The sequence below is a fragment of the Medicago truncatula genome, chromosome 3, assembly GCF_003473485.1.
Source record: "Medicago truncatula cultivar Jemalong A17 chromosome 3, MtrunA17r5.0-ANR, whole genome shotgun sequence".
Classification (NCBI taxonomy): Eukaryota; Viridiplantae; Streptophyta; class Magnoliopsida; order Fabales; family Fabaceae; genus Medicago; species Medicago truncatula.
Genome location: NC_053044.1, coordinates 54,856,295 through 54,882,249, shown reverse-complemented (window position 1 = coordinate 54,882,249; position 25,955 = coordinate 54,856,295). Strand labels below are relative to the sequence as shown.

General features: G+C 34.6%; 1 protein-coding gene, 1 long non-coding RNA gene and 1 pseudogene across 2 annotated transcripts; all 3 read left to right on the top strand.

The window, feature by feature from the left end:
- Positions 1-6,533: 6,533 nt before the first annotated feature.
- LOC25490142 (class V chitinase) lies at positions 6,534-8,915 on the top strand. The gene is made up of 2 exons (XM_013606594.3): positions 6,534-7,644; positions 8,687-8,915. The coding sequence occupies exons 1-2, from the start codon at positions 6,570-6,572 to the stop codon at positions 8,707-8,709; spliced, it is 1,098 nt and encodes a 365-aa protein (XP_013462048.1). The 5' UTR covers positions 6,534-6,569; the 3' UTR covers positions 8,710-8,915.
- A 1,467-nt stretch (positions 8,916-10,382) lies between these two features.
- LOC120579635 (uncharacterized) lies at positions 10,383-13,469 on the top strand. Its single transcript, XR_005645358.1, has 3 exons — positions 10,383-10,879; positions 11,367-11,586; positions 13,426-13,469. It is a non-coding gene; the product is annotated as an uncharacterized lncRNA (long non-coding RNA).
- A 7,606-nt stretch (positions 13,470-21,075) lies between these two features.
- Positions 21,076-22,358, top strand: LOC120579626 (uncharacterized; annotated as a pseudogene).
- Positions 22,359-25,955: the final 3,597 nt, after the last annotated feature.

The following is a 25,955-nucleotide window of genomic DNA, read 5'->3' as shown; positions in this document are numbered from 1 at the left end:
AATGGCACTAACACCCCCTCTAGTTTTAAAATGAATATTAACCTCCCTTATGTTTTTAACAAATAGACAAACACCTCCCTTCTTGGTTAACACCGTTAAATTGTCCGTTAACTTTTTTTTTTTTTATGATACAATCAACTAGTATCTTACTTCATTTTTTTATATTGTATCGTGTGTTTTTTCAAGAAAATAATTCTTATTTTTTTAAACATTGGAGGTCTACAGAAACTCATTTTTATACTATCTCTGTCCCTAATTATAGGGCCTTTTGAAAAAATAATGGGAATTAAGATAGGGGATATTTGTATTAAATATGTTTGTAATTACTATTGTTTTTACAATTTTATCCTTTAAGAGAGAGGGATAGTTTATGTTTTCAACATGTTATTTATTGCTGATGGAAGAAAAAGATGTATAATAAATAAATGCATGTATGTAAAGAAATAATTAATGTAGTTGAAAATAGCAAACAAGTCTTATAAAAAGGGACAAATTTTTTTCTCAAAAGGGTCTTATAATTAGGGACGGAGCTGGTACATATGATAATTCTTCATATGATCATATGATGGCACTTGTAATATTCTTCAAATTCACGTAACCGTCAACGAAATTTGAGCAAATAATTGCATAAACCAACTAATCAAAGGAATGTTTGCAAAGGGGATGACGGTTGAGAGGGCAAACTGTGGGTCTGTTGCTGCTATTGGGAGTTTTTTCTGTCTTTTTTTACAGTGTCTGTTGTTCTGCTGTATGGTCTTGGCTGCCTGTTTTTTCGGGTCCTGTTTAGGCCTATTTGAGTAATTTTATTGGGAGGTGATTATGTTGTGTGGGTTTCAGCCATCTGTGATGGGGTAAGGGTACACAGTCTGTGCTAGGTAAATCAATTCATAACCTAATAGAAAGGAAGAAGTTGTGAATGAAAAATAAGTATAAACACACAACAAAATATAGATATCACGTTCATAACCAATACTACAAAAATTCAATTCATAAGAGTCTATGGAGGTCGAACTCTGATGAAAAATATATATTTAAACACACATAAGTATAAGAACTATGGAGAGAAAACACGAATCAGTGATACGACGACGATCTACATCATAAAAAAAAAAGAATGGTGAACGAAAACAACACACCAGAAACTAGAAAGAACGATGCCGCAACACAATTACCGTTGAGAGCGACGACAACGATAGAGAGAATGCACAGAAACAGTGGTCAGTAGTGAGTGATGAAGGAGGGGGATGATCAGAGATACAATTGAGGTTGAAGATGAACAACTATGGAGAGAAGGAGGACGATCAGTGGTAGAATCGCATGATTTTTGGCGGTTTTGAGAGAGAGGAAAAGCAAAGATCGCATGACCTAATTATGTTGATTTCTAACGGAGAGGCAGAGAGTTAACGGAAGGTAACGGAGGGGAGGTATATGATGGTTTTGAAAATAGAGGGGAGGTTTATTGTATTTACCCATAACTTGAGGGAGATTGTTATAATTTGCCCAAAAAATTATTATAAAAAGATATTAAAGTATCGAGTTTTACTAACAAATGCTTTAAGAATATTGTTTAAAAACTCCGTTAATTTTTTTCTACGACACTCGTTAACATTCTTATAAAATATTTGTTCTTTTTAATTTGTCTTCTTTCAACATTTTAGCCTCTTAAAAATTTTTTTTGTCATCTTTCGATCACACATTGATCTAGTACATCACCCCTCTCATCAAGAATGATCACTTGTTATTTTCAAAGTTTCTTTAATTGGTCCAAGTTCACCACTTCTAGAGATAATGAACAAGAGAGAGAGAGAGAAAACATTCTAATTTTAATGATTTTATTTCTGATGATATGTTATTTTATATTTTATTAGAATATCGTAACGTAATTTGATTCATATAACTGATTTTATTTAGTGAAATAAGGTTTGATTATTGTTATTCCTAAGACCATTTTCAGTGGAGATGTCTTAAATTTTAGAGAAGTGATATTTGTACATCTCTTTCTTACAACTTTCATGACAACTTTATTTTTCTTTTTTATGATTGGCCAAAAACAATAGAGAGATAAAAAGAAAGAGAGAGAATAAAAATATAACGTGAGTATGAGAGAGAAAATTGTCAAAAAATATGTACAAATATCATTTCTTTAAATTTTAAGATCTAATCCATTTGAGGTACTTCTATTGAGGAGAAATAATTTTGGATATATAAGACAAAATGTCTCAATGAATACTTCTAATTTTAAGTGAAACCTTTTGTAAAAAAAAAGAAGTGAAACCTATATTTTTTAATATTATGGAATGATACAAAGTTATTAAAAGAAGATTAACGTGTTTAAGATATTTGTATAAGATGTTGAACTGAAGAAATTGAATGTTATTAAATATTATTATTATAAAATTATGAATGAATGATTTGTATATGTAGAACCCACCACAAAAATAGGTGTGTTTACCGTGGACACTCTAAAATCGAGTTGTCATGGTTGCATTTTTTTTTTTTTTTTTTTTTTTATAAAAATAAAGGATATTCATTCATTCAAATTGATAGGATAGAATACATTAGAGATAATAACATGATTAATATCGCTAAAAACGTAAAGGGTGAATCTGCGAACAAATTCACAACACTCAAGTTGACAAAATGTCTACAAATAATATGATAAAATCTAAATCACCAGAATACTCATGTTTCTGGAACCAAATCATTAATTGAATCTGTGATTGTCCGAAGTTGATCTTTCAATATGAACCAAAAAAACACCACACAACAAAAGATACGAAATCAAACAACGCCGCACAAGACGACGAACAACACAACGTCCCACTAAGATGACGAAATCACGAAAAAACACGCAAGAAAAAACTTTGATGTATATAAAAATCACTTATTTAGATTGAAAGAAATGAAGAAAAGATATAGAGAGATGACTCTACGTCAAAAATTGACCTAAAATCACCCCTCCTCATTCCTCAATGTTGTCATGCTTGCATCTATCCAAGGATTTCTCCTAATATAAACGTATTTATCACTCTTTCTCAAATGGAAAAGTACGTGTCTAACCAAACAAAATGTAAAAGTACGTGTCTAACCAAACAAAATGTAAAAGTACGCGTAGTCAATACATGAAAATGACTTTTAATTTGCCTTCTTTCAACCGTCAAATGAGTGTTTGAAATGTCAAACCCACCATGACCGTAACTTGTAAGTAACCGAATAATTTGGTTCCTGTTTGCTTTAGATAGTATGGATGTAGAATACCCGTTTTATCCCACTATAATCAACTTAATGCTATCACCATCTTTAATTATAAAACTCTTGAAAAAGAAAATTGTCATTTTTTTATAAGATCACTTTGATTTTTTTTAAGTGGTACTCCCTCCTCATTCAATTAATGATGTATGTGGTTCATATGGACCACATATATCATTAATTGAATGAACCTAAAAAGTCAATTTTGCTTATATTTAAAAACGGATGAAATATAATGGTTAGAAATTCCATTTTTCATACAGAATAAATAAGGTGTCTTGCGGAAACGATCATTTTGATATTTTTAACTATATTAATTATTTTTTGGCAAAAAATTTATATTAATTATTCTTTTATCAACATACATTTATTTATTTTACATCTTTTTCTTCAATCAACGATAAATATCATGTTGAAAATATAAATTATCTCTCTTAAAAAATAAATTATCTATTTCTCTCAACTCTATTTTTATATGAGCGTAATATATAGATTTCTTTGTGATACAAAGGAGCATAATATATAGATTTAATCCATGAAGTTTGCAGCTCTTTTATTTTTAAATATAAAAGAAATAATAATAGTCATTTCACACGTATAAACGAAGAAATCAGAGTTTGAGCTCCATAGTCATAATGTTTAACCTAATAATTTTGGCATTTTTTTTAATTAATTTTGGACTTGTTCAACATATCAAAATTGAGATTTTTAACCATCCGAATCTTTGATCGTCTCTACTTTTAAAAAGTGAAATTCTCTCCATTTCTTTTTAAGTGCCACTTTAAAATTGTACACTCAAATTAAGAAAGTGGATTTTTAGAGTTTATTTTTTTTCCAATCATGCCATCATTTTTTTACACACGGTCTCTCTATTTTGAATAAATTTTATGTTTTATCTTTCTCCCATAACAAACAAGCTATACACTCTTTCTCTCTAACAAATCCTTTTTTTTTTGCACTCACTTTATCACTCTCATAATAAACAATTGTCAATAGTCTAAAGAGGCGGTGGAAGGCGTATGTTTGGTGATGGTGATATGGTGGTTTAAAGTGGCGTTTTTGTGGTGGTTTTAAGGTGGTTATTTTATAGGTAGTGGTGGTTCACGGGTGGGTCGGTGGTGGTGGTTTGTCGTGGTTGTATGGGTGTGGTTGAAATTTTGGACTCGGATTTGACGTCGGATTTCATGGTGGACTGGAGCTGATCAAGAGGGGGTGTTTATTGAGGTTGTGTGATGGCTATGGGTGGTTGTGTGGTGGCTCGCGAGATGGTCATAGAAGGTGCTGATTTTGTCTGGTTGTAGGTGGTGGGGGCGGTGGTTGATTCCAAGGGTCCACTGGTGCAGTTGTGGTGGTGGCCGTGGTGGTAGATTTGGCTGATTTTTATGGGTGTGTATGTTGGTTTTCGTGGTAGATTTCATGGTGGTTGTGGTGTGATGGTGGTGGCTCATGGTGGTTTTTGTGGTGGCAGATTTGAATTGGGGTGGAAGTGATGGTGGTGTTGGTGGAGAGACAAGTCTCGGGTATTGTGGTAAGAGGAGGTGATGGTGGTGGTTTTGGTATTGTAGCTGCGGCGGTGCTGAGTTTGTGGATGTTAGAAAACCATAGGTGTTTGGTGTTTCTATGTGGTGGTTGATTCCTTTGTACTATTTTGCTATGTTACGAATCTTATTCTAGCATTTCTTGCGCTAGTTAGAATTTATTATGATTTTAATAAATTTCATTTTAAAGTCTTCAAAAAAAAGTCAAAATATAGTACACAATTTTTTTAATAATTATAAAGAAAATTAAAATTTATTTAAACTTCGTGTTAATCAAAATTCAACTTTTATCTTCAGTTAAACAAAATTTAGCTTCTCTTCGACTCCTTTAGTCAACATTTAGATTTCAACTATGCTTCAAACTTTTGTTAATATTGATACTATGGGATCATTTAATCAATTTTAGCTTCACAATGTTACTCTCCTCAAAACAAAAGAAAATCACAATGTTACTGATTTTCTTATAAATTAAAATTTTAACATTTCAATGTTCCATTGTAGGTAACAAAATTTTGTTTTAAAAATTAACTTGATTTTAGCAAGTAGGAGTAATTGAGAAGGGTGTAATCGACAAATTATACATTTAAACTATTAAAATGAGTTAAATAGGAACACATAATCGTGCTCAAACGACACTTAAAAATGAACGGAGAGAGTAATGCATAAAAATTGAGATTTTTAATCAATTTTTGAAAAGGGATCACGCATGATATTTGAGAATTTTTTGTCAAGTAGCCTACTGACAATAAATTCCAATAAGTAGGATGTTTAAGGTTTGAATCTCAACTTCTACGTATATATTCCTTAAAAAAAAAAAAAAACTTATATATATATATAAATACAATATTCTTGTCAACTGAGTTGAACTCACGAGACTAATAATTGAGATTTTTTTAATCATCTGAGTTTGACAAGTTAGGTTTTTGTATTCAACCTATCAATTTATTGACTCCTTCACATCCAACCATAATTAATTATATGGGTCAATGATGAGGCAAACGAAATGAGATTTATTTTCAAGCTGCGATTGTGTAAAAAGAATTTGCACATGCATTTAATTATATATATATTTATAGATTTATTCTTCTTGGCAATTTTATAGCTATATTTTAAGAACTAAAAAAGTGACATCATCAAATGATTTGATTTAATACATGTGTAAAAAAACTTTTGGCGGATATAAGCATCGTTTGAGGAAAATTGTCCCTAAAATAAATTTCAATTTTTATTAGACTTAGAATTGATTTTGATGATATGAAATGGAACATAAGTTTTTGCAATAAAATCCAGAATCTATTTTCTTTCATATGAATAAAGAACCCAGAGAAATATATAGTAAATTTGTTCGTATAATAATAACTAAATCTTCCTTTCTTTGAAAAAACACAAATCTTCCATTTTAATTATTATCATTATTTTGTTTTGTATAGAAGACAGTTCGAGGCACCGAAAAAATACCATATTTTTATCAAATTGGATTTCTTATAATTATTTTTTGACGCATTCACGACATGTTCACGATAATGATGATGGTCTTTGGATTAAAATAGAAAAATATAAAATTTAATATGAACTGTCTGGTCTTGACTCGAAATCACAATTATCCGCTTTTATTGACTACGAAATCATGATCCAAAGGTTTTCCAGTTCCATACGATAAGTTAAGGTTGGAGGAGACAACTTATTAAACAAGTAAGAGAAGAGTCAACAAAATGTGCTGCTATATTGCTATATATCTACATCACTTATGCAAGACAATTTGCATCCACGGTAACAAAGAAAATGGCTTACTCCAAAAAGCATTCATTCCTCTTGATTTCCACTCTCCTCATGATTCTCCAACTCCAATTATCCTTTACAAATGCTATGATTAAAGGTGGCTATTGGTATTCTGATAGTGGCCTTGCAGCTTCTGATATTGATCCCTCTTATTTCACCCACTTGTTTTGTGCATTTGCTGACCTTGATACTGCTACCAACCAAGTCACCATTTCTCCTGCAAACGCAGCAAGATTCTCAACCTTCACCCAAACTGTTCAGGCAAAAAGTAGTTCAGTGAAAACCCTTCTATCAATTGGTGGTGGGGGTGGTCCTACTTTGGCACAAAAATATGCCAACATGGCTAGCACACCTGGTGGCCGGAAATCATTCATAGATTCTTCAATCCGAGTAGCCAGAAATAACAACTTTCATGGCCTTGATCTTGACTGGGAGTATCCATCCTCAGACACAGAAAAGGCCAACTTTGGTTCGCTAATCAGGGAATGGAGAGCTGCCGTGACCACAGAATCTAGGAGTTCCGGCAAGCCAGCACTGCTGTTATCTGCTGCAGTGGGTGGCTCTGATCAGATAACTCCATTGAAGTACTACCCTGGTCAAGATGTTGCAAACAACTTGGATTGGGTTAATGTAATGACCTATGACCTTTACATCTCAGATACAAATCCAACTCAAACACAACCACCCGCTCCTTTGAAAAACCCAACTGGCTTGTTCAGTGCAGATGAAGGTATCAATAAATGGGTAGGGTTAGGTGTGCCAAAAAACAAACTTGCACTTGGTTTACCCTACTATGGTTATAAGTGGAGATTGGCAGATCCTAATAACCGTAGAATTTATAGTAAAGCTACGCAGGGACTAGGGGCAGTGAAGTACAAGGATATAAAAAATACTGGAGGGCAGATTGTGTACAACTCCACATATACTCAAAATTACTGCTTCAAAGGTACAGATTGGTATGGATATGATGACACTCAAAGTATAGCTAACAAGGTTATTTATGCCAAACAAAATGGATTGTTTGGATATTTTGCTTGGCATATTGAACAAGACAGCAACTGGGCTCTTTCTGAAGCAGGTCAGCTCATAGGTTCTAATCTCATAATTAATTGTTGCACTTATTTTTTTATCTTCTTTCTTTAACTAATTATCTATCTTTTACTCCTTCTGTTTTAAAATGAGTGTCGTTTTAAACAATTACACACAGATTAAGGAATGAAATAAAGTAGTCAAATATTAGTAGCAATTTTATCAAATTATCCTAATAAACAAAAGATTATTTTTTCATTAAAGAAAAAATAATGCTTTGGAAGTAATGTAACATAATATTAATTAAAAGGTATAATTGAAATGAAAAAATTATTATTGCATTGAAATAACATTTTTTTTTTTAGCTAAAATAACATTTTGAAAACAGAGGGAGTAGAATACTATGTGGAAGCACGATCGTTAGCCTTTTGCTTAGTTGAATAAGTAAAAAACCACCGACAAAAGTGTTGCGTTGTTTGTATACTATGAGTCTCATAGCCATAGTATCAGATATGAGAGATGAGTTGCATGGCTGCCCCTTGACCGACACTATATCTAGGGCTGGCCCATAGCCATAGGGTTGCAAGTAAACCAGTCATTTTAGGCCTAAATTTTTTTAGTACTCAAACTTATTTTTTTATCTAATCAATACTCCTTATTAGCTTTTTTAGTCCTTATAGTTAAAAATTTTACTCAATTAAATACTAATAAAAAATTAATCAATTATCCCCAAAAAAAACAAATTAATCAATCATGTAAATGCATCTAATATTTATTTTGCATCGTTTTAATTGTAAAAACAAAACTAGGTTTATAATTTTTTTTTAAGGAAAAACTAGATTCATAATTTAAACATTTCATTTATTTACCTGTGAATTTTTAGCTATTAGATTATTTGAGTAAAAAAACCGATTGATTTTGTTGTTTGTTTTTTAAATGAGTCACATCATATTTTGTTTTAGGAGGACCGTGTCTACATCCTCATAGGATTACACGGCTAAACACCAACAAAAAAATAATCACACGGTTTGGATCCATCCCCGACTAACAATGAGTCACTCTAATGAAAAAATTTACTGTATTTTTTGCAGCTTCTCGTAACTGGGGGACCTAGTAATGTAAAGTAGACAGAGTTCTATGTTGCAAAGAGAGCAAAGGAAGGTTATCTACACTATAATAAAGTTATAATGACCATATTAGTTTCTATCCTCTCATGTAATAGTAAAAAATAAGAATGAGATATTAAATGATCTATAGTAATAAAAAAAGAACTCCTGCTTTGCTTCTCTTGATCTAATCAATAAGAAGTTTTATTCAATATTTTTAGCTTCACATATGTGGGAATCATATATATGAATTCATACATTGCTGCGAAAATATACCTCCTTTCAGCTCTAATATAACTGATTTTGATCATTTGATGTCTCACTGTCGTTCTTATACCAAAAATAAATGTTCATATAATTAACGGAAGTCTCTCTCACCTTTACTTCCAGCATAACCAGTAAGAAAATGACAAATAATCGAGACCGATGTCATAATGTTGTTAATGGATCAATAATTATTAGTTTCATCGCACTACTAGAAAACTCGGATTTAGCGATGGAAATTTGTGAGGGTTTCATTTCCGTCGCAAACTGGGACGGATTTTGTGAGGGGTCCTCTGTGGATGTCCCTAGCGACGGGTTTTGCGAGAGATTGTTTCATCGCTACGTGTCCGTCATAATCTCCGTCAAAAATGTGACATTAAGTAGTTTTGTGAGGGATTTAGCAAGGGTTTTATACCGTCGATAAATATTCCGTCGCAGATTTCCCAAATGGTTTGCGACGTCCTTGAATGCCGTCTCAAAGAGAATTTCGCGTTTTTTATAAATGATGAAAAATGTGAATTAATTTATGGCTGAGATGAGACTTGAACCCGCGACCTAGGAGTTGCAATCAAAGCAACTTACCACCAGGCCATGATGACTCACTTGTTATTTCTTTTAATTGTTTTTTATTAGTACCAAGTTATTTTAGGTTTTTTTTTAATTGGTTTTTATTAGTACTAAGTTATTTTAGGTTTTTTTTTTTTTGTTGAAAATATTTCCTTTTCTTTCACTAACAAACAAATGACTAATTTGCATTTTTTCGTCATTTTTACTTATTTTTTATTCAAATCTAAATTTGGCTTAAATGTACTTTTGGTCTTCCTATTTACATATTTTTGAAGTTTTAATACCCTTACTTCAAAAACCAACATTTTGATCCTCTATTAAGAAAGTCAACGGATATTTTTGGTCCCCCAACAACTTCATTGATGTGACGCTGACTTGGCATAATGATTTGAAAAATATATTTTTATTTTACTTATATATTACAATATTAGTATTCATTATAAAAATTTCTTCAACAAATCTTCATCTTCAACAACCAACAACCACATACACATTTGGGGGTTGAGTTTTAAGAGTGTTGATGATGGATTGTGATTAATCTTGTGTTAGTGTTGAATGTTGATGTTAAAGATGGAGACAATTAGTTTAATTAATTTATAATATAATAATAAAATAAATAATAATATTAATCAATAATAATGACATGAAATTTTTTTTTTATATCTCATTAATACACGGTCAGCACCATGTCATTGACAGGATGTGACATCATCAAAATTTGTGGGGGATCAAAAAAAATTGTTGACTTCCTTAATATAGGGATCAAAAAGTTAGTTTTTAAAATAGGGGGTTAAAACTTCAAAAATGTTCGACCAAAAAAAAAACTTCAAAAATGTGTATATAAAAAACCCTTAAAAAGAAAATTATATCTGTTACACCACTATTATAAAAAAAAAAGAAAAAACAAATAGGATATGATATAAGCATATTTGTAAGTTCTCTTTCTTCACTCTCCTGCTACACTCACATACCTTTGGATCACTTGCAAGGATATGATATAAGCATATTTATGCACCTCATGGCTTAAATATTACATATAATATTAATATGTATGATTATAATGTAAAATAAAAAATTCTAACTTACAGAGCTCAATCTTTCATTAGTTAGCATTGATAATCGTAGACTAAGTTACTTTTTGTGACAAAAATAGGTTGTGAAACATGAGGGTACTACTGACGTTATTCTTGCTCATCCGTTCGTTTCTGTAACATGATATAGATTATCCATAAATTTTAAAGGAAATGTTTTGCTTCTTTTAGTTATTTAAGGTCTATTGTATAGGCTTTGGAGGAGCCATCTGAAACTAAGATGTTAGCAATGCAAGAAGGTCTTCTGACTCCTGGTGTAAGTATCTCTCCTTCCTACATTTCATTTAAATCAACTTCAAAGCTGTTTTATGTGACTACTTATACTATCCTTGCTCTTCACTAACTAATTTGATCAATATAATAAAGATTATTCCTTAAGATACTTCAAGCTTTGTGACAGGATGAGCCATCTTTCCGATATTATTATTATTATTATTATTATAGAAACATAATAACTTGAACTAGATTATGAAGATATTACTGGTTTTTCTATCTGTTGCTGTCTTTCACTTTTGCATACGAATTTTAAACCATCACTTGGATTATTTGCTATGATTTTTGTGAAGTGGTATACACCATGATATGCTGCCTTAAGAACTGACTGGCTACAAGTCTATAACAGAATTCAAAAGAGTCTAATATAGAAGCAGCTAATGAGCCTGTCTCAGATTAGTAAACTGTAGTGAATATCCTCACTCACTTTCTTGTCTTATTACGACAAATTGTTGTTTTTGTTTTTTCAGCTTCTGTAGGGCTATAATTTTTGCAACTGACACCAACAAGAATTCAATGAGGAACCTCTTTGTCACTGGTGTTTCCCTTTTCTTAGGACAATGCCAAAGATAGAGGAATGCCATGATGAGCTAAGATTAAAACCTTTAGAGCAGATAGCATGAATGAAGAGTTCTACTCCCTACCTTTCAATCTCAACCGCTTCTTTCCTCCATCACAGAAAATTCTAAGGTCATTTTTCTCTTTTAATTTCAAACATATTTATGATTCTTTTCATTCATTTTCAACACTTTTAAGGGCTGCATGACTTGCACTTAGGGTGTAACGCCCTAGTTATTTATTTAATTATTTTATTATGTGGAGTATATATATATTATTATACATGATGTTTGGTGATTTATGCGGAGTATATATATGCATATATTTGTGTATATGTGATTTTTGGGTGATTTATGTGGTGTATTATTTTATTATATGGTTTATTTATTAATAATTAGAATAAGTATGAAATATTAGTTATTTTGGAGTTTGGGGAGTTATTTAATAATTATTAAAATTAATGGGGAGCTAATGGAAATATTAGGGAGTTAAGTAAGAGGGAAGTTGAGAAATAGTATCAGAAGCAGTTTTACGTGAAAAACCAACCTTTGGAAGAAGAGGGAGAGAAGAGCAAGTTAGAGCCAAGAATCATTTCTGCTGTACATTTTCTGCAATTTCTAAGGTAAGGGTGGGATTTACTTCAAGAACGTAGTTACTGATTTCTGATTTTGTGTTTAACAGAGTTTTGGTGAGAATTTGGGAAATTGGGTTTTTATGATAAAATGATGATTTTGAAGTTGTAAGCATGATTTTGGGGTTAGAATTAGTTTCTGGTTGCGTAGAACACTTAATTATGTATCTGTAAACTGATTTGGGGAGTGATTGGAAGAAAAATGGGATTTTTGGGTAAAACCAGTTTTCTGCCCGTACAGAAGTTCATCGCTCGCCTCGCGAGTAGCTGTGCTCGCCATGGCGAGTGAGCAACTTCATAGCTCGCCTCGCAAGCAGCCCAACTCGCCATGGCGAGTAAGCCCAGACAAAACTTGATTTTCTGAAAAGTTGTTATAAGATGTTTTGGGGATGGTTTAAGGTACCTAGATGATTTTAATGATGAATGGTGGAAGTTTTAGGTTAAAAAGATGAATAGAGAGCTTAGAATTGGAGTTTGAGTGAGAAAATGTCACTTTTTCCCGAGAGCACCTGATTTTCACTCGCCTCGAGTTCGCCTTGAACTCGCCATGGCGAGCTAGTGTTTTGTGAACTCGCCATGGCGAGCAGATGTGCTCGCGAGGCGAGCTAGTGCAGTTTTGAGTGCAGTTTTGCTTGCTTGATTGATAAGGTTTAAGTGTTGTTGTTTAAGCATAATTTTATTTAATTGTGCATCATTCTGAATGGTTGAATCTCTGTTGGATGTTGATTGATGATGAGGAATGCATTGTATGTTTTAATTATTAATCATACATGTTGTATTAATTGGAGTCACATGGAGTTGCATTGCATGGTCAGTTGTATGTAGATATACACAAGTAGGTCCATTGCATATGCATAAAACAGCGGTGAGGGCTTCGGTCCTGGAGTACTAGTTGCTCAACAGCGGTGAGGGTTTCGGTCCTGATGAATGCTTTAACCATTCAAAAGCGGTGAGGGCCTCGGTCCTGATTGGTACCACATGCATAATTGCATTTCATTAAGAAGTCTAAGATGGTGTCTTAGCAGTGGTCATGTCATTTGCATGAGTCTTGGTTGTTGATTTCGGTTATTATCTGATAGATGATGTTGGTGTTGAATATATGCTATATATTTATATTCATTGTGATTATGGTGTATTGTTGATGTTGTTGTTGCTTGTGACTTATATATATATATATATATATATATATATATATATATATATATATATATATGTTTACAAGATAATGTGTCGTTGATTAGGGTGTTAGATTCAATTGATGATTTTAATATCTATATTTATTGTTGTGAATCTCACCCCTTCTGCTTGAAAACGTTGCCCTTCCTATGGGTAACTTGCAGGTGATCCTGAGTAGTTGGTGGTGGCTCATTGTCGTGTCTAGGGCTCTGATACGTGGGATGGGAATATTTATATTATTTTATTGTTGTTTTCCTCCTATGTATCAATTTTTGGAACTTGATGATGTGGCCCTTTGTTGGTTGACTTTGTTGTTTAGGCTTAATGCCAGGATATTGTTGGAGATTTAAATCGTTGTGGTTGTTATTGAAATGCAAAACTTTCCGCTGCATAATTATTGAAGTTATGAATGATGTTGAATTAAATAGTTTTATTTTCTATTTAAGAATTTTGAATTTGCAATGTAGCATGCCCGTTGTGGAATTACTCTGATGTTTATATGTTATTTTATTGCTTTTGGGTAACGGGGTGTTACAATTTGGTATCAGAGCAGGTTGGTCCGTCCGGCCAAGTAGTAGAGTCGTGTTGAGCCACCTAGGATAGAGTGTCAACTTTAATGTTGCTTTTTGTTGTTGTTCTGAGTTGTTGTTTGACGTGTAGAATCTCGAGATGACTGGAAGTAGTGATGCTGCTCTTGTTGCTGCGCTTGAGGCTGTAGCTCAAGCTGTTCAACAGCAACCTAAGGTTGAGACTGGTGGTGATGGAACCAGGATGCTAGAGACTTTCCTGAGGAATCATCCACCAACTTTCAAGGGTAGGTATGATCCTGACGGTGCTCAGAAGTGGCTGAAGGAGATTGAAAGGATATTTAGGGTCATGCAGTGTTCTGAGGTTCAAAAGGTGCGGTTTGGGACGCATATGTTAGCTGAGGAGGCCGATGATTGGTGGATTAGTTTGTTGCCTGTTCTGGAGCAGGATGATGTTGTGGTAACCTGGGCCGTGTTCAGGAAAGAGTTTCTGGGCAGGTATTTTCCAGAGGATGTCAGAGGTAAGAAAGAGATTGAATTTCTAGAGTTGAAACAGGGTGACATGTCTGTCACAGAGTACGCTGCTAAGTTTGTGGAGCTTGCCACATTCTACCCTCATTATAGTGCGGAGACAGCTGAGTTCTCCAAGTGTATCAAGTTTGAGAATGGGTTGAGGGCTGACATCAAAAGAGCTATTGGATATCAACAGATCAGAGTCTTTTCTGAGTTGGTTAACAGGTGCAGAATTTATGAAGAAGACACCAAAGCTCATTATAAGATTATGAGTGAGAGGAGGGGTAACGGACAACAGAATCGTCCTAAGCCTTACAGTGCTCCTGCTGACAAAGGAAAGCAGAGGATGGGTGATGATAGGAGGCCCAAGAGGAGAGATGCTCCTGTTGAGATTGTTTGCTACAAGTGTGGTGAGAAAGGCCACAAGAGTAATGTTTGTGGAAGAGATGATAGGAAGTGCTTCAGGTGTGGTCAGAAGGGTCACAGTTTAGCTGAATGCAAGCGTGGGGACATTGTCTGTTACAACTGCAATGGGGAAGGTCATATCAGTTCACAGTGTCTTGAGCCGAAGAAGACTAGAATTGGTGGAAAGGTGTTTGCTTTGACTGGTACGCAGACTCCTAATGAGGACCGACTTATCAGAGGTACTTGTTTCTTTAATAGTACTCCTTTAATTGCTATTATTGATACTGGTGCTACTCATTGTTTTATTGCTATTGAATGTGCTTATAAGTTGGGTTTGGATATATCTGATATGAAAGGGGAAATGGTTGTTGAAACTCCAGCTAAGGGTTCAGTAACCACTTCTCTTGTTTGTCTGCGGTGTCCCATATCTATGTTTGGTAGGGATTTTGTGATTGATTTAGTTTGTCTGCCGTTGACGGGTATGGATGTTATCTTTGGTATGAATTGGTTAGAATATAATCGAGTTCATATCAACTGCTTTAGTAAGACGGTACATTTCTCTTCTGCTGAAGAAGAAGGTGAGGTTGAGCTTCTGTCTACAAAACAGATGAAACAGTTTGAACGTGATGGTATCCTGATGTATTCTCTAATGGCACAATTGTCGTTAGAAAATCAAGCTGTGATTGATGGGTTACCGGTAGTGAATGAATTTCCAGAAGTATTCCCTGATGAGATTCCTGATGTGCCACCAGAGAGGGAGGTTGAATTTTCAATTGATCTTGTTCCAGGAACTAAGCCGGTGTCGATGGCACCGTACCGTATGTCAGCTTCTGAGTTAGCTGAGTTGAAGAAACAGTTGGAGGACATGTTAGATAAAAAGTTTGTAAGACCCAGTGTTTCACCTTGGGGAGCACCGGTGTTGTTGGTAAAGAAGAAGGATGGTAGTATGAGATTGTGTATAGATTACCGTCAGTTGAACAAAGTTACGATCAAGAACAGGTATCCGCTTCCTAGAATTGACGACTTGATGGATCAATTGGTTGGTGCTAAGATATTCAGTAAGATTGATTTGAGGTCTGGTTATCATCAGATAAAGGTGAAGGATGAGGATATGCAGAAGACGGCCTTTAGGACACGTTATGGACATTACGAGTACAAGGTGATGCCTTTCGGTGTTACTAATGCGCCTGGTGTTTTTATGGAGTACATGAACCGAATTTTCCATGTTTTTCTGGATAAGTTTGTTGTGGTATTTATTGATGATATTCTAATCTATTCCAAGAATGAGGAGGAGCATGCAGAGCATCTGAGAATTGTATTGCAAGTGTTGAAGGAAAAGAGGTTGTATGCTAAGTTATCAAAATGTGAGTTCTGGTTAAGTGAAGTAAGTTTTCTGGGTCACATTATTTCTGGTAGTGGTATTGCAGTGGATCCTTCAAAGGTTGATGTGGTATCACAATGGGAGACTCCGAAGTCGGTAACTGAGATTAGAAGTTTTCTGGGTTTGGCTGGTTATTACCGCAGGTTCATAGAAGGGTTTTCAAAATTGGCTCTTCCGTTGACACAGTTGACCTGTAAGGGTAAGTCTTTTGTGTGGGATGCTCAGTGTGAGAGTAGTTTCAATGAGTTGAAGCGAAGATTGACAACTGCTCCTGTTTTGATTTTGCCTAAACCAGAAGAACCGTTTGTTGTGTACTGTGATGCATCTAAGCTGGGCTTAGGTGGTGTTCTGATGCAAGATGGTAAGGTAGTAGCGTATGCTTCTAGGCAGTTGCGTGTTCATGAGAAGAATTATCCTACACATGACCTGGAGTTAGCTGCAGTGGTTTTTGTTTTGAAAATTTGGAGGCATTATTTGTACGGTTCCAGATTTGAGGTGTTCAGTGATCATAAAAGTTTGAAGTATTTATTTGACCAGAAGGAACTGAACATGAGGCAGAGGAGGTGGCTAGAGTTACTGAAAGATTTTGATTTTGGTTTGAATTACCATCCTGGTAAGGCCAATGTGGTTGCTGATGCTTTGAGTAGGAAAACTTTGCACATGTCTGCTTTGATGGTTAAAGAGTTTGAATTGTTAGAACAGTTCAGAGACATGAGTCTTGTCTGTGAATTGTCACCCCAGAGTATACAGTTGGGAATGTTGAAAATTGATAGTGATTTCTTGAACAGTATCCGAGAAGCTCAGAAAGAAGATTTGAAGTTTGTTGATTTGATGACTTCTGGTAATGACACTGAGGATAGTGATTTCAAAGTTGATGATCAGGGTGTGCTGAGGTTCAGAGGTAGAGTTTGTATTCCTGACAATGACGAGTTGAAGAAGTTGATTCTTGAGGAGAGTCACAAGAGTAGGTTGAGTATTCACCCGGGGGCTACAAAAATGTACCATGATTTGAAGAAACTGTTTTGGTGGTCCGGTTTAAAAAGAGATGTTGCTCAATTTGTTTATGCCTGTTTGATTTGTCAGAAGTCCAAGGTTGAGCATCAGAAGCCTGCAGGGTTGTTGACACCGTTAGATGTACCGGAGTGGAAGTGGGACAGTATCTCTATGGATTTTGTGACGAGTTTACCGAACACTCCGAGGGGGCATGACGCTATTTGGGTTGTTGTCGACCGGTTGACGAAGTCGGCACACTTCATTCCTATCAATATCAGTTATCCGGTAGCGCAGTTGGCAGAGATTTATATTCACAATGTGGTGAAACTTCATGGTGTTCCGTCGAGTATTGTGTCGGATAGAGATCCGAGGTTCACTTCTAGATTTTGGAAGAGTTTACAGGACGCCTTGGGTTCGAAATTGAAGTTGAGTTCGGCTTATCATCCTCAGACAGATGGTCAGTCGGAGAGGACAATTCAATCATTGGAAGATTTGTTAAGAGTGTGTGTGCTTGAGCAAGGTGGAGCTTGGGACAGTCACTTGCCTTTGATTGAGTTTACTTATAACAACAGCTATCACTCGAGTATTGGTATGGCACCGTTCGAAGCCTTGTATGGTCGGAGGTGTAGGACTCCTTTATGCTGGTTTGAGTCGGGTGAGAGTGTTGTGTTGGGACCGGATTTGGTACATGAGACTACTGAGAAAGTCAGATTGATAAGAGAAAAGATGAAAGCTTCGCAGAGTCGACAGAAGAGTTACCATGACAAGCGAAGAAAGGATCTTGAGTTTCAGGAGGGTGATCATGTTTTTCTGAGGGTCACTCCTTTGACGGGTGTTAGTCGGGCTTTGAAGTCGAGAAAGTTGACTCCTAAGTTCATTGGTCCGTATCAGATTTCAGAGAGAATTGGTACTGTGGCATATAGAGTTGGTTTGCCACCACATCTTTCGAACTTGCACGATGTGTTTCAAGTATGTTGCGGATCCTTCTCATGTGATTCCGAGGGATGATGATGTGCAGGTTAGGGACAACCTGACAGTTGAGACTATGCCATCGAGGATTGATGACAGAAAGGTGAAGTCCTTGAGAGGTAAAGAGATACCTCTTGTGAGAGTCGTTTGGGGTGGAGCGACTGGTGAAAGTTTGACTTGGGAGCTGGAGAGTAAGATGCGGGAGTCGTATCCGGAGTTGTTTGCTTGAGGTAAGATTTCGAGGACGAAATTCTGTGATTTGGGGAGAGTTGTAACGCCCTAGTTATTTATTTAATTATTTTATTATGTGGAGTATATATATATTATTATACATGATGTTTGGTGATTTATGCGGAGTATATATATGCATATATTTGTGTATATGTGATTTTTGGGTGATTTATGTGGTGTATTATTTTATTATATGGTTTATTTATTAATAATTAGAATAAGTATGAAATATTAGTTATTTTGGAGTTTGGGGAGTTATTTAATAATTATTAAAATTAATGGGGAGCTAATGGAAATATTAGGGAGTTAAGTAAGAGGGAAGTTGAGAAATAGTATCAGAAGCAGTTTTACGTGAAAAACCAACCTTTGGAAGAAGAGGGAGAGAAGAGCAAGTTAGAGCCAAGAATCATTTCTGCTGTACATTTTCTGCAATTTCTAAGGTAAGGGTGGGATTTACTTCAAGAACGTAGTTACTGATTTCTGATTTTGTGTTTAACAGAGTTTTGGTGAGAATTTGGGAAATTGGGTTTTTATGATAAAATGATGATTTTGAAGTTGTAAGCATGATTTTGGGGTTAGAATTAGTTTCTGGTTGCGTAGAACACTTAATTATGTATCTGTAAACTGATTTGGGGAGTGATTGGAAGAAAAATGGGATTTTTGGGTAAAACCAGTTTTCTGCCCGTACAGAAGTTCATCGCTCGCCTCGCGAGTAGCTGTGCTCGCCATGGCGAGTGAGCAACTTCATAGCTCGCCTCGCAAGCAGCCCAACTCGCCATGGCGAGTAAGCCCAGACAAAACTTGATTTTCTGAAAAGTTGTTATAAGATGTTTTGGGGATGGTTTAAGGTACCTAGATGATTTTAATGATGAATGGTGGAAGTTTTAGGTTAAAAAGATGAATAGAGAGCTTAGAATTGGAGTTTGAGTGAGAAAATGTCACTTTTTCCCGAGAGCACCTGATTTTCACTCGCCTCGAGTTCGCCTTGAACTCGCCATGGCGAGCTAGTGTTTTGTGAACTCGCCATGGCGAGCAGATGTGCTCGCGAGGCGAGCTAGTGCAGTTTTGAGTGCAGTTTTGCTTGCTTGATTGATAAGGTTTAAGTGTTGTTGTTTAAGCATAATTTTATTTAATTGTGCATCATTCTGAATGGTTGAATCTCTGTTGGATGTTGATTGATGATGAGGAATGCATTGTATGTTTTAATTATTAATCATACATGTTGTATTAATTGGAGTCACATGGAGTTGCATTGCATGGTCAGTTGTATGTAGATATACACAAGTAGGTCCATTGCATATGCATAAAACAGCGGTGAGGGCTTCGGTCCTGGAGTACTAGTTGCTCAACAGCGGTGAGGGCTTCGGTCCTGATGAATGCTTTAACCATTCAAAAGCGGTGAGGGCCTCGGTCCTGATTGGTACCACATGCATAATTGCATTTTATTAAGAAGTCTAAGATGGTGTCTTAGCAGTGGTCATGTCATTTGCATGAGTCTTGGTTGTTGATTTCGGTTATTATCTGATAGATGATGTTGGTGTTGAATATATGCTATATATTTATATTCATTGTGATTATGGTGTATTGTTGATGTTGTTGTTGCTTGTGACTTATATATATATATATATATATATATATATATATATATATATATATATATATATATGTTTACAAGATAATGTGTCGTTGATTAGGGTGTTAGATTCAATTGATGATTTTAATATCTATATTTATTGTTGTGAATCTCACCCCTTCTGCTTGAAAACGTTGCCCTTCCTATGGGTAACTTGCAGGTGATCCTGAGTAGTTGGTGGTGGCTCATTGTCGTGTCTAGGGCTCTGATACGTGGGATGGGAATATTTATATTATTTTATTGTTGTTTTCCTCCTATGTATCAATTTTTGGAACTTGATGATGTGGCCCTTTGTTGGTTGACTTTGTTGTTTAGGCTTAATGCCAGGATATTGTTGGAGATTTAAATCGTTGTGGTTGTTATTGAAATGCAAAACTTTCCGCTGCATAATTATTGAAGTTATGAATGATGTTGAATTAAATAGTTTTATTTTCTATTTAAGAATTTTGAATTTGCAATGTAGCATGCCCGTTGTGGAATTACTCTGATGTTTATATGTTATTTTATTGCTTTTGGGTAACGGGGTGTTACATAGGGTCCTTCATCCATTTCCTTATACCACAATGATTCATTGTTTTTTTTTAAGGGATGATTATTGCTCTTGGATGCTTCTAATGTTTGGTTGTCCATTTTTCATTTTTCAACGCAAACTCAAGGTGGTTGATCAAGTGTAAACTTATCAAACACCATGGGTTAGTCTCAGATTAGTAAATTGTAGTGGGGAGACAGGCTTAGTGAGAATGTCTACATTTTGATCAGCAGCAGGGACATGATGTATTATGAGATTCCTAATTGACTACTTTCTTTTCGTCTTTGAAATTGATCTTTTTTTCAACTGACTTTAATAGTGTCCGGCGGTGGTTAACTGTTGCTGGGTCAACGGCAGTTGGAGAAAAAACAATTTCAAAAGTGAAAAGAGCGATTTTTAATGAACATAGCTAATAAAACAGAATAAATCAATAGAAACAAGAGAATAGTGGTGAATATATAACTCACAAAAGAGTTACAAGTTCCAGAGCAAAGCTCCTAGTTTGATGTCCGGTTTATCCTATATTAATTACATTGCATGTATTGCAGAGGATATATAAGTGGCTTCCTGAGCATGATCAAGACATAAAAGAAGACTTATCATCATAAGGCATCTGATGGATACCAAAATACAATGTATTGGGTACGAAGAGGAATGGACAAAGGCGAATGGATCCCTGCTGTATTGCGTCAAATAATATTTGCAGTAAAGCACAATGATTTAAATTAATAATAATACTAATCTATTTATTTTTTACCATAGAAAACTGACTCAAACATGACTCCAAGTTGATGGGAAGTGTATCTAAAGACACACAAAATGAAAGGTGATCCATCAAAGTGGGTATCCTCCAAATCTCAAATGGTTGCGGTAAGTTACAATTCGATGATATTATCATTTCCAGCCCTTTGTCAAATGAACATAAAACAATTGAAAATTTTCTAGAATTAGTTATATCCTTTTGTGGACTTGGTATGCTGGTGGAAAGTCAAGGTAATTGGAAAAACTTTAAAATTAGTATTTATAATTGTCCTCATGTGTATTGATGCATGCTGCCACACTATAACTCTGCCATCATGTGCTATAATTGTTTTTGGTTATCTAATCATGTATATTGTTGTGTGTTACATTCTTTTGTGCCATAATTTTTAATGTTATGCATGCTTATTATTGTTCATCAAGTTCTGACATCTGAACATGATAATCTTATGTTTCTTCACTTGGAAAGAAGTCATGATAACTTGGTTATTAGTTAAAAGCTAGTTTTAATTTGTTTAACTTGTTATTGGTTGGTTTATATATGAATTTCATTGTAGTAATTAATTTAATTTCATATTTTTGTACGTAAGAATTAAGACAAACTCTAATTTTGTAGGATGAATATGAAAGACGGATTTTTGAAAGGAACTCACAACAAACAGAGGGGGATGATGTGTCCAATGACCGTCAGTCAGACAACTTCATCTTCTTGGACGTAGTTTGAGGAGTCGACAAGAAAGGACGCATATATGGTTTGGGGACAGAGGCAGGAAAATACAAGCCTTCTTCATCTAGGTCATCTGACGACATCTCACCATCTGAATATGAGCATATGAGGACTGCAATATCTAAAATGTCAGCTGAAAACATGGAACTCAAGGAGCGATTGAAGACTAACGAGGAATTGATTCATGCATCACAGGAGGAGTCACGTTTAGCTCGACAGCAGTCACAGGAGGATTCGTGATTGCTCCAAGAACAGTTCCAGAAATTCATGGAGTCTTTTACACAAGGCCATTCAGATCTACCTCCTTATCGACCTCATCGTTCGAGTTAGGATTAACATTTGTGTCCACCTACTTGATTATTTATCATATTATTTTGAAAATTTGATTATAACTTTTAGTTTAAAGTAAATGTTCTAATACTATTTAGTAGTTATTTTAATATATTTGCAAAAGATAAGTAGTGTGATTCTTGTGAATGCAATCAAAAAGGTTTTTCATCAAATATTAATGTATTTAATCTTGTGATTTTCATCACCTTGTTTTATATTCCAAAAGTGTTTTGAGAAATAATTGAGAAATTTCCTAAACTAATTTTAAAGGAAAAAAAAAACTGATTTGTGATGGAAAATATGAAAGTCACAAAATTTTTGTCTTGCAGTGTAGCGTCGGGTAGCATTGCGACGCTATCCAAATTCCCAAATATTTTGTGACGGGATTGTTCTCTCAGTTATTTGCAACGGTTTTTTCCCTCAGTAATTTGTGACGGATATTTTTTACGTCAGTATTTGTGACGGAAAACTGGGTCACATATATACATAATGTTAGAGGCTTAGCGACGGTTTTTTGCGACCGTGTGTGAGCCGCCGCAATGAGTGACGGAATTGATATTCCGTCGGTTAATTTTTCCGACCCCCATTATTACGAGGGATTTTTAGGCGTCGCAAAACCCGTCACAAAGTCGTTTGCTACGGAATTTTAACTCTTTTGCCACGGAAAATGGCCGTCGCTAAATCCGAGTTTTCTAGTAGTGCCGATTGTCGATGATCAACTGGACAACCGAGCTATCTTGACACTCCATTGAACTATTTCAAGATCAATGCAGAATTGACATACCTACCGATATAACTTGACGTGTAATCTATCCTCTATATTATTTTTCTTCATCCGCTTCTTTTTTCTTCTTCTTTTGTAAGTAGCAACCTACAGAGATCGAACGTGTAGCAGAATTGATACTATGTCGGTTATGGATCGAGTTGAAGATTAGGTTGTTTACATACACGGATTTTGTATTCACTTGTAGTTCCATATTTGGTTATTTGTATATTTTGATTGACGGTCAAATGCATCTAAAGGTCTTTAAGTTTTTCGTTTTTCCCAAAGTGGTCCTTTAAGTTTCAAAAGTTCCAAACAAGTCCTTTTAGTTTTTGAATCGTTTCAAACAAGTCTTTTTAGAGGATGATGGTGATGATGATCAGATGATAGCAACAAAGACCATTATCCACCATTTGTCATGCCTAAAAAGATGACTGATTTTAAGTGGGTGTTATGAGGCAGATTTGGTATCAAAGATGAGTTCAAGGAAGCAATTACCAACTATGCTATCTACAATGCTAGACTAAAAGGACTTGTTTGAGACTTTTGAAACTTAAAGGACCACTTTGGAAAAAACAAAAAACTTAAATGACCTTTTATTTTTCAATGGATTTAGAATTGTGTATGGTACCATTTTGTAATACCTTCATTTTCTTTTTTCCGAAAGCTTAAAGTACATTTAAATCGAGATTATTTCACTTGAAACTTTGTTAATTTCAAAACTATATAAGAGTTTATACTCTTTGCCCACTGGACGTTGTTTGCAAAATCAGCAAGGAGCTGCATTCAACATTTGTTATATCAAATAATAACTTTGTTATGAGGTGCAATTTATTTGATGTACGAATAGTAAAATTTTAATGGAAGCTATGTCGAAATTTTTCTAAAATTACATTTTTTTTTAGGCTTAATTACACTTTTGGTTCCCGTGTTTTGGCATACTCACGAAATTGGTCATGCCCTTTTAAAACATAACAAAATTGTCCTTTAGTTATCATTTTTGTTGCATTTTTCGTCCTACCCCCAATTTTTATCCTCCAAAAACGCTGATGTGGCCAATAAACACCTATGTGGCAGTGCCAATCTGAAAAATGACATTTACATGTCATTAAAAAAGTAATTTTTAATTTAAAAATACAATTTAAACATTTTTTAATTTAAAAAAACAATTTTAACATTTTTTTAATAAAAAAAAAATTAAAACCATTTCATTAATAAAAACAAAATTCCAGATTTTTAAAGAAAAAAAACAAAATTTAGATTCAATTCCATCTTCTTCCTCATCCAGATTCTTTGCTCTTCACCTACCCATTTCTCTTCTCATGAACAACACATTTCATTTTCTTCTCTTGTTCTCCACTTCTCTTTGATTTGATTGTGAAATATAACAACAACAACCCAAATCCGAAAATGGGCAGCAGCAACTCAAATCAAAACCCCAACTTTCAGAAACACACAGAATCAATTCAACTCTAGCGAATCTGTCGTTTCTCAAGTGCAGAAAAAATGTCTTTGTCGGCACCGGAGATTGCTCAGAAGCCGAATCTACAACCCCATCCAAAACTTGAAATTTGAGAAATTTGTATTTCAATTGAACAAAGGGGAAACAACGCTGGAGAGATGGCACGAGACAATAAAGAAGGAGAGGATCTAGATCCAGGGAAGGAGGGGATGTGAGTGGGAGTTTCTGGAGAAAGAGAAGGAACATCGATGGATTTGGAATAATGGAAGGTTGGAGGTTTGAGAAAAAAGGAGTAAGAATCCAAAGAGGAATATGGGTTTTTGTGTGAGAAAAATGGTTTGAGGAAGAGTTATTTTAGTGATAAGTTTTTTTTAAGGATTTTAGTAAACCTAAATTAATGGATACAATTATGATGTTAATTTTATTATAGTCATTAGCTAGATCTAATTTAAATTAATAGAACAAATGATAAGTTATTAGATAGAGATGATGATGAAAAGCATGTTGTTGAATGTTGTTGAGGTTAATGAGGTTGAAGATACTGATGAAGAGGAAGAAGATTGTGTTCAGGATGATGAAGAGAAGTAAGAATATTGTAATTTAGTTTTATTTATTTTTAACAAATTAATTTAGTTAAATTGTAATTTTAAATATTTATTTATTTATTTGATGACATGTAGACTGTTTTTTCCACATGTCTTTTGCCACATCTTCACTTTTCTTGCCAACTCATTAAAAAATGTGACACATAAGCGCTTTTGAAGGCCAAACAGGGGGTAAGGACCAAAAGTGCAACAAAAATGATAACCGAAGGACAATTTTGTTCTGTTTTAAAAGGGCAGGACCAATTTCGTGAATAGACCAAAACACGAGGACCAAAAGTGTAATTAAGCATTTTTTTTAATTTACATTAAATCAAGGTTTAATTACACTTTTGATCCTACCATTTTGACCAACTCACGAAAATGGTCCTATCTTTTTTAAATCGAACAAAATCGTCCTTAAACTATATGTTTTTTTGCAGTTTTAGTCCTATCTCCCTATTTCCAACTCCAAAAACGCACATAAATGACAGTTTTAGTCCAACCACCTATGCTCAACCATGAAATAAACAAAGAATAAAACATGTGGGTACAATGAATCTACTTTATTCAACACACTAACCTAATTTTCGAGACATGTTACATACCTGAAACATGTCTTAAAAATTAGGGTTTTTCTTGGTTTGTATGCTGAACAAAGTAGATTCCTTGTACCCACATTATTTATTCCTTGTTTATTTCATGGTTGAACATAGGTGGTTGGACTAAAACTGTCATTTCTGTGCGTTTATGGAGTTGGAAATAGGGAGATAGGACTAAAACTGCAAAAAACATATACTTTAGGGACAATTTTGTTTGATTTAAAAGAGGTAGGAAAAATTTCATGAGTTGGTCAAAATGCAAGGACCAAAAGTATAATTAAGCCTTAAA

What these genes read in the sequence shown, in the direction of transcription:
- LOC25490142 (XM_013606594.3), top strand. Translation starts at nt 6,570, where the DNA reads ATGGCTTACTCCAAAAAGCATTCATTCCTCTTGATTTCCACTCTCCTC. An exon ending in CTGGGCTCTTTCTGAAGCAG is followed by an intron (nt 7,645 to 8,686) that starts GTCAGCTCATAG and finishes TATTTTTTGCAG; the next exon opens with CTTCTCGTAACTGGGGGACC.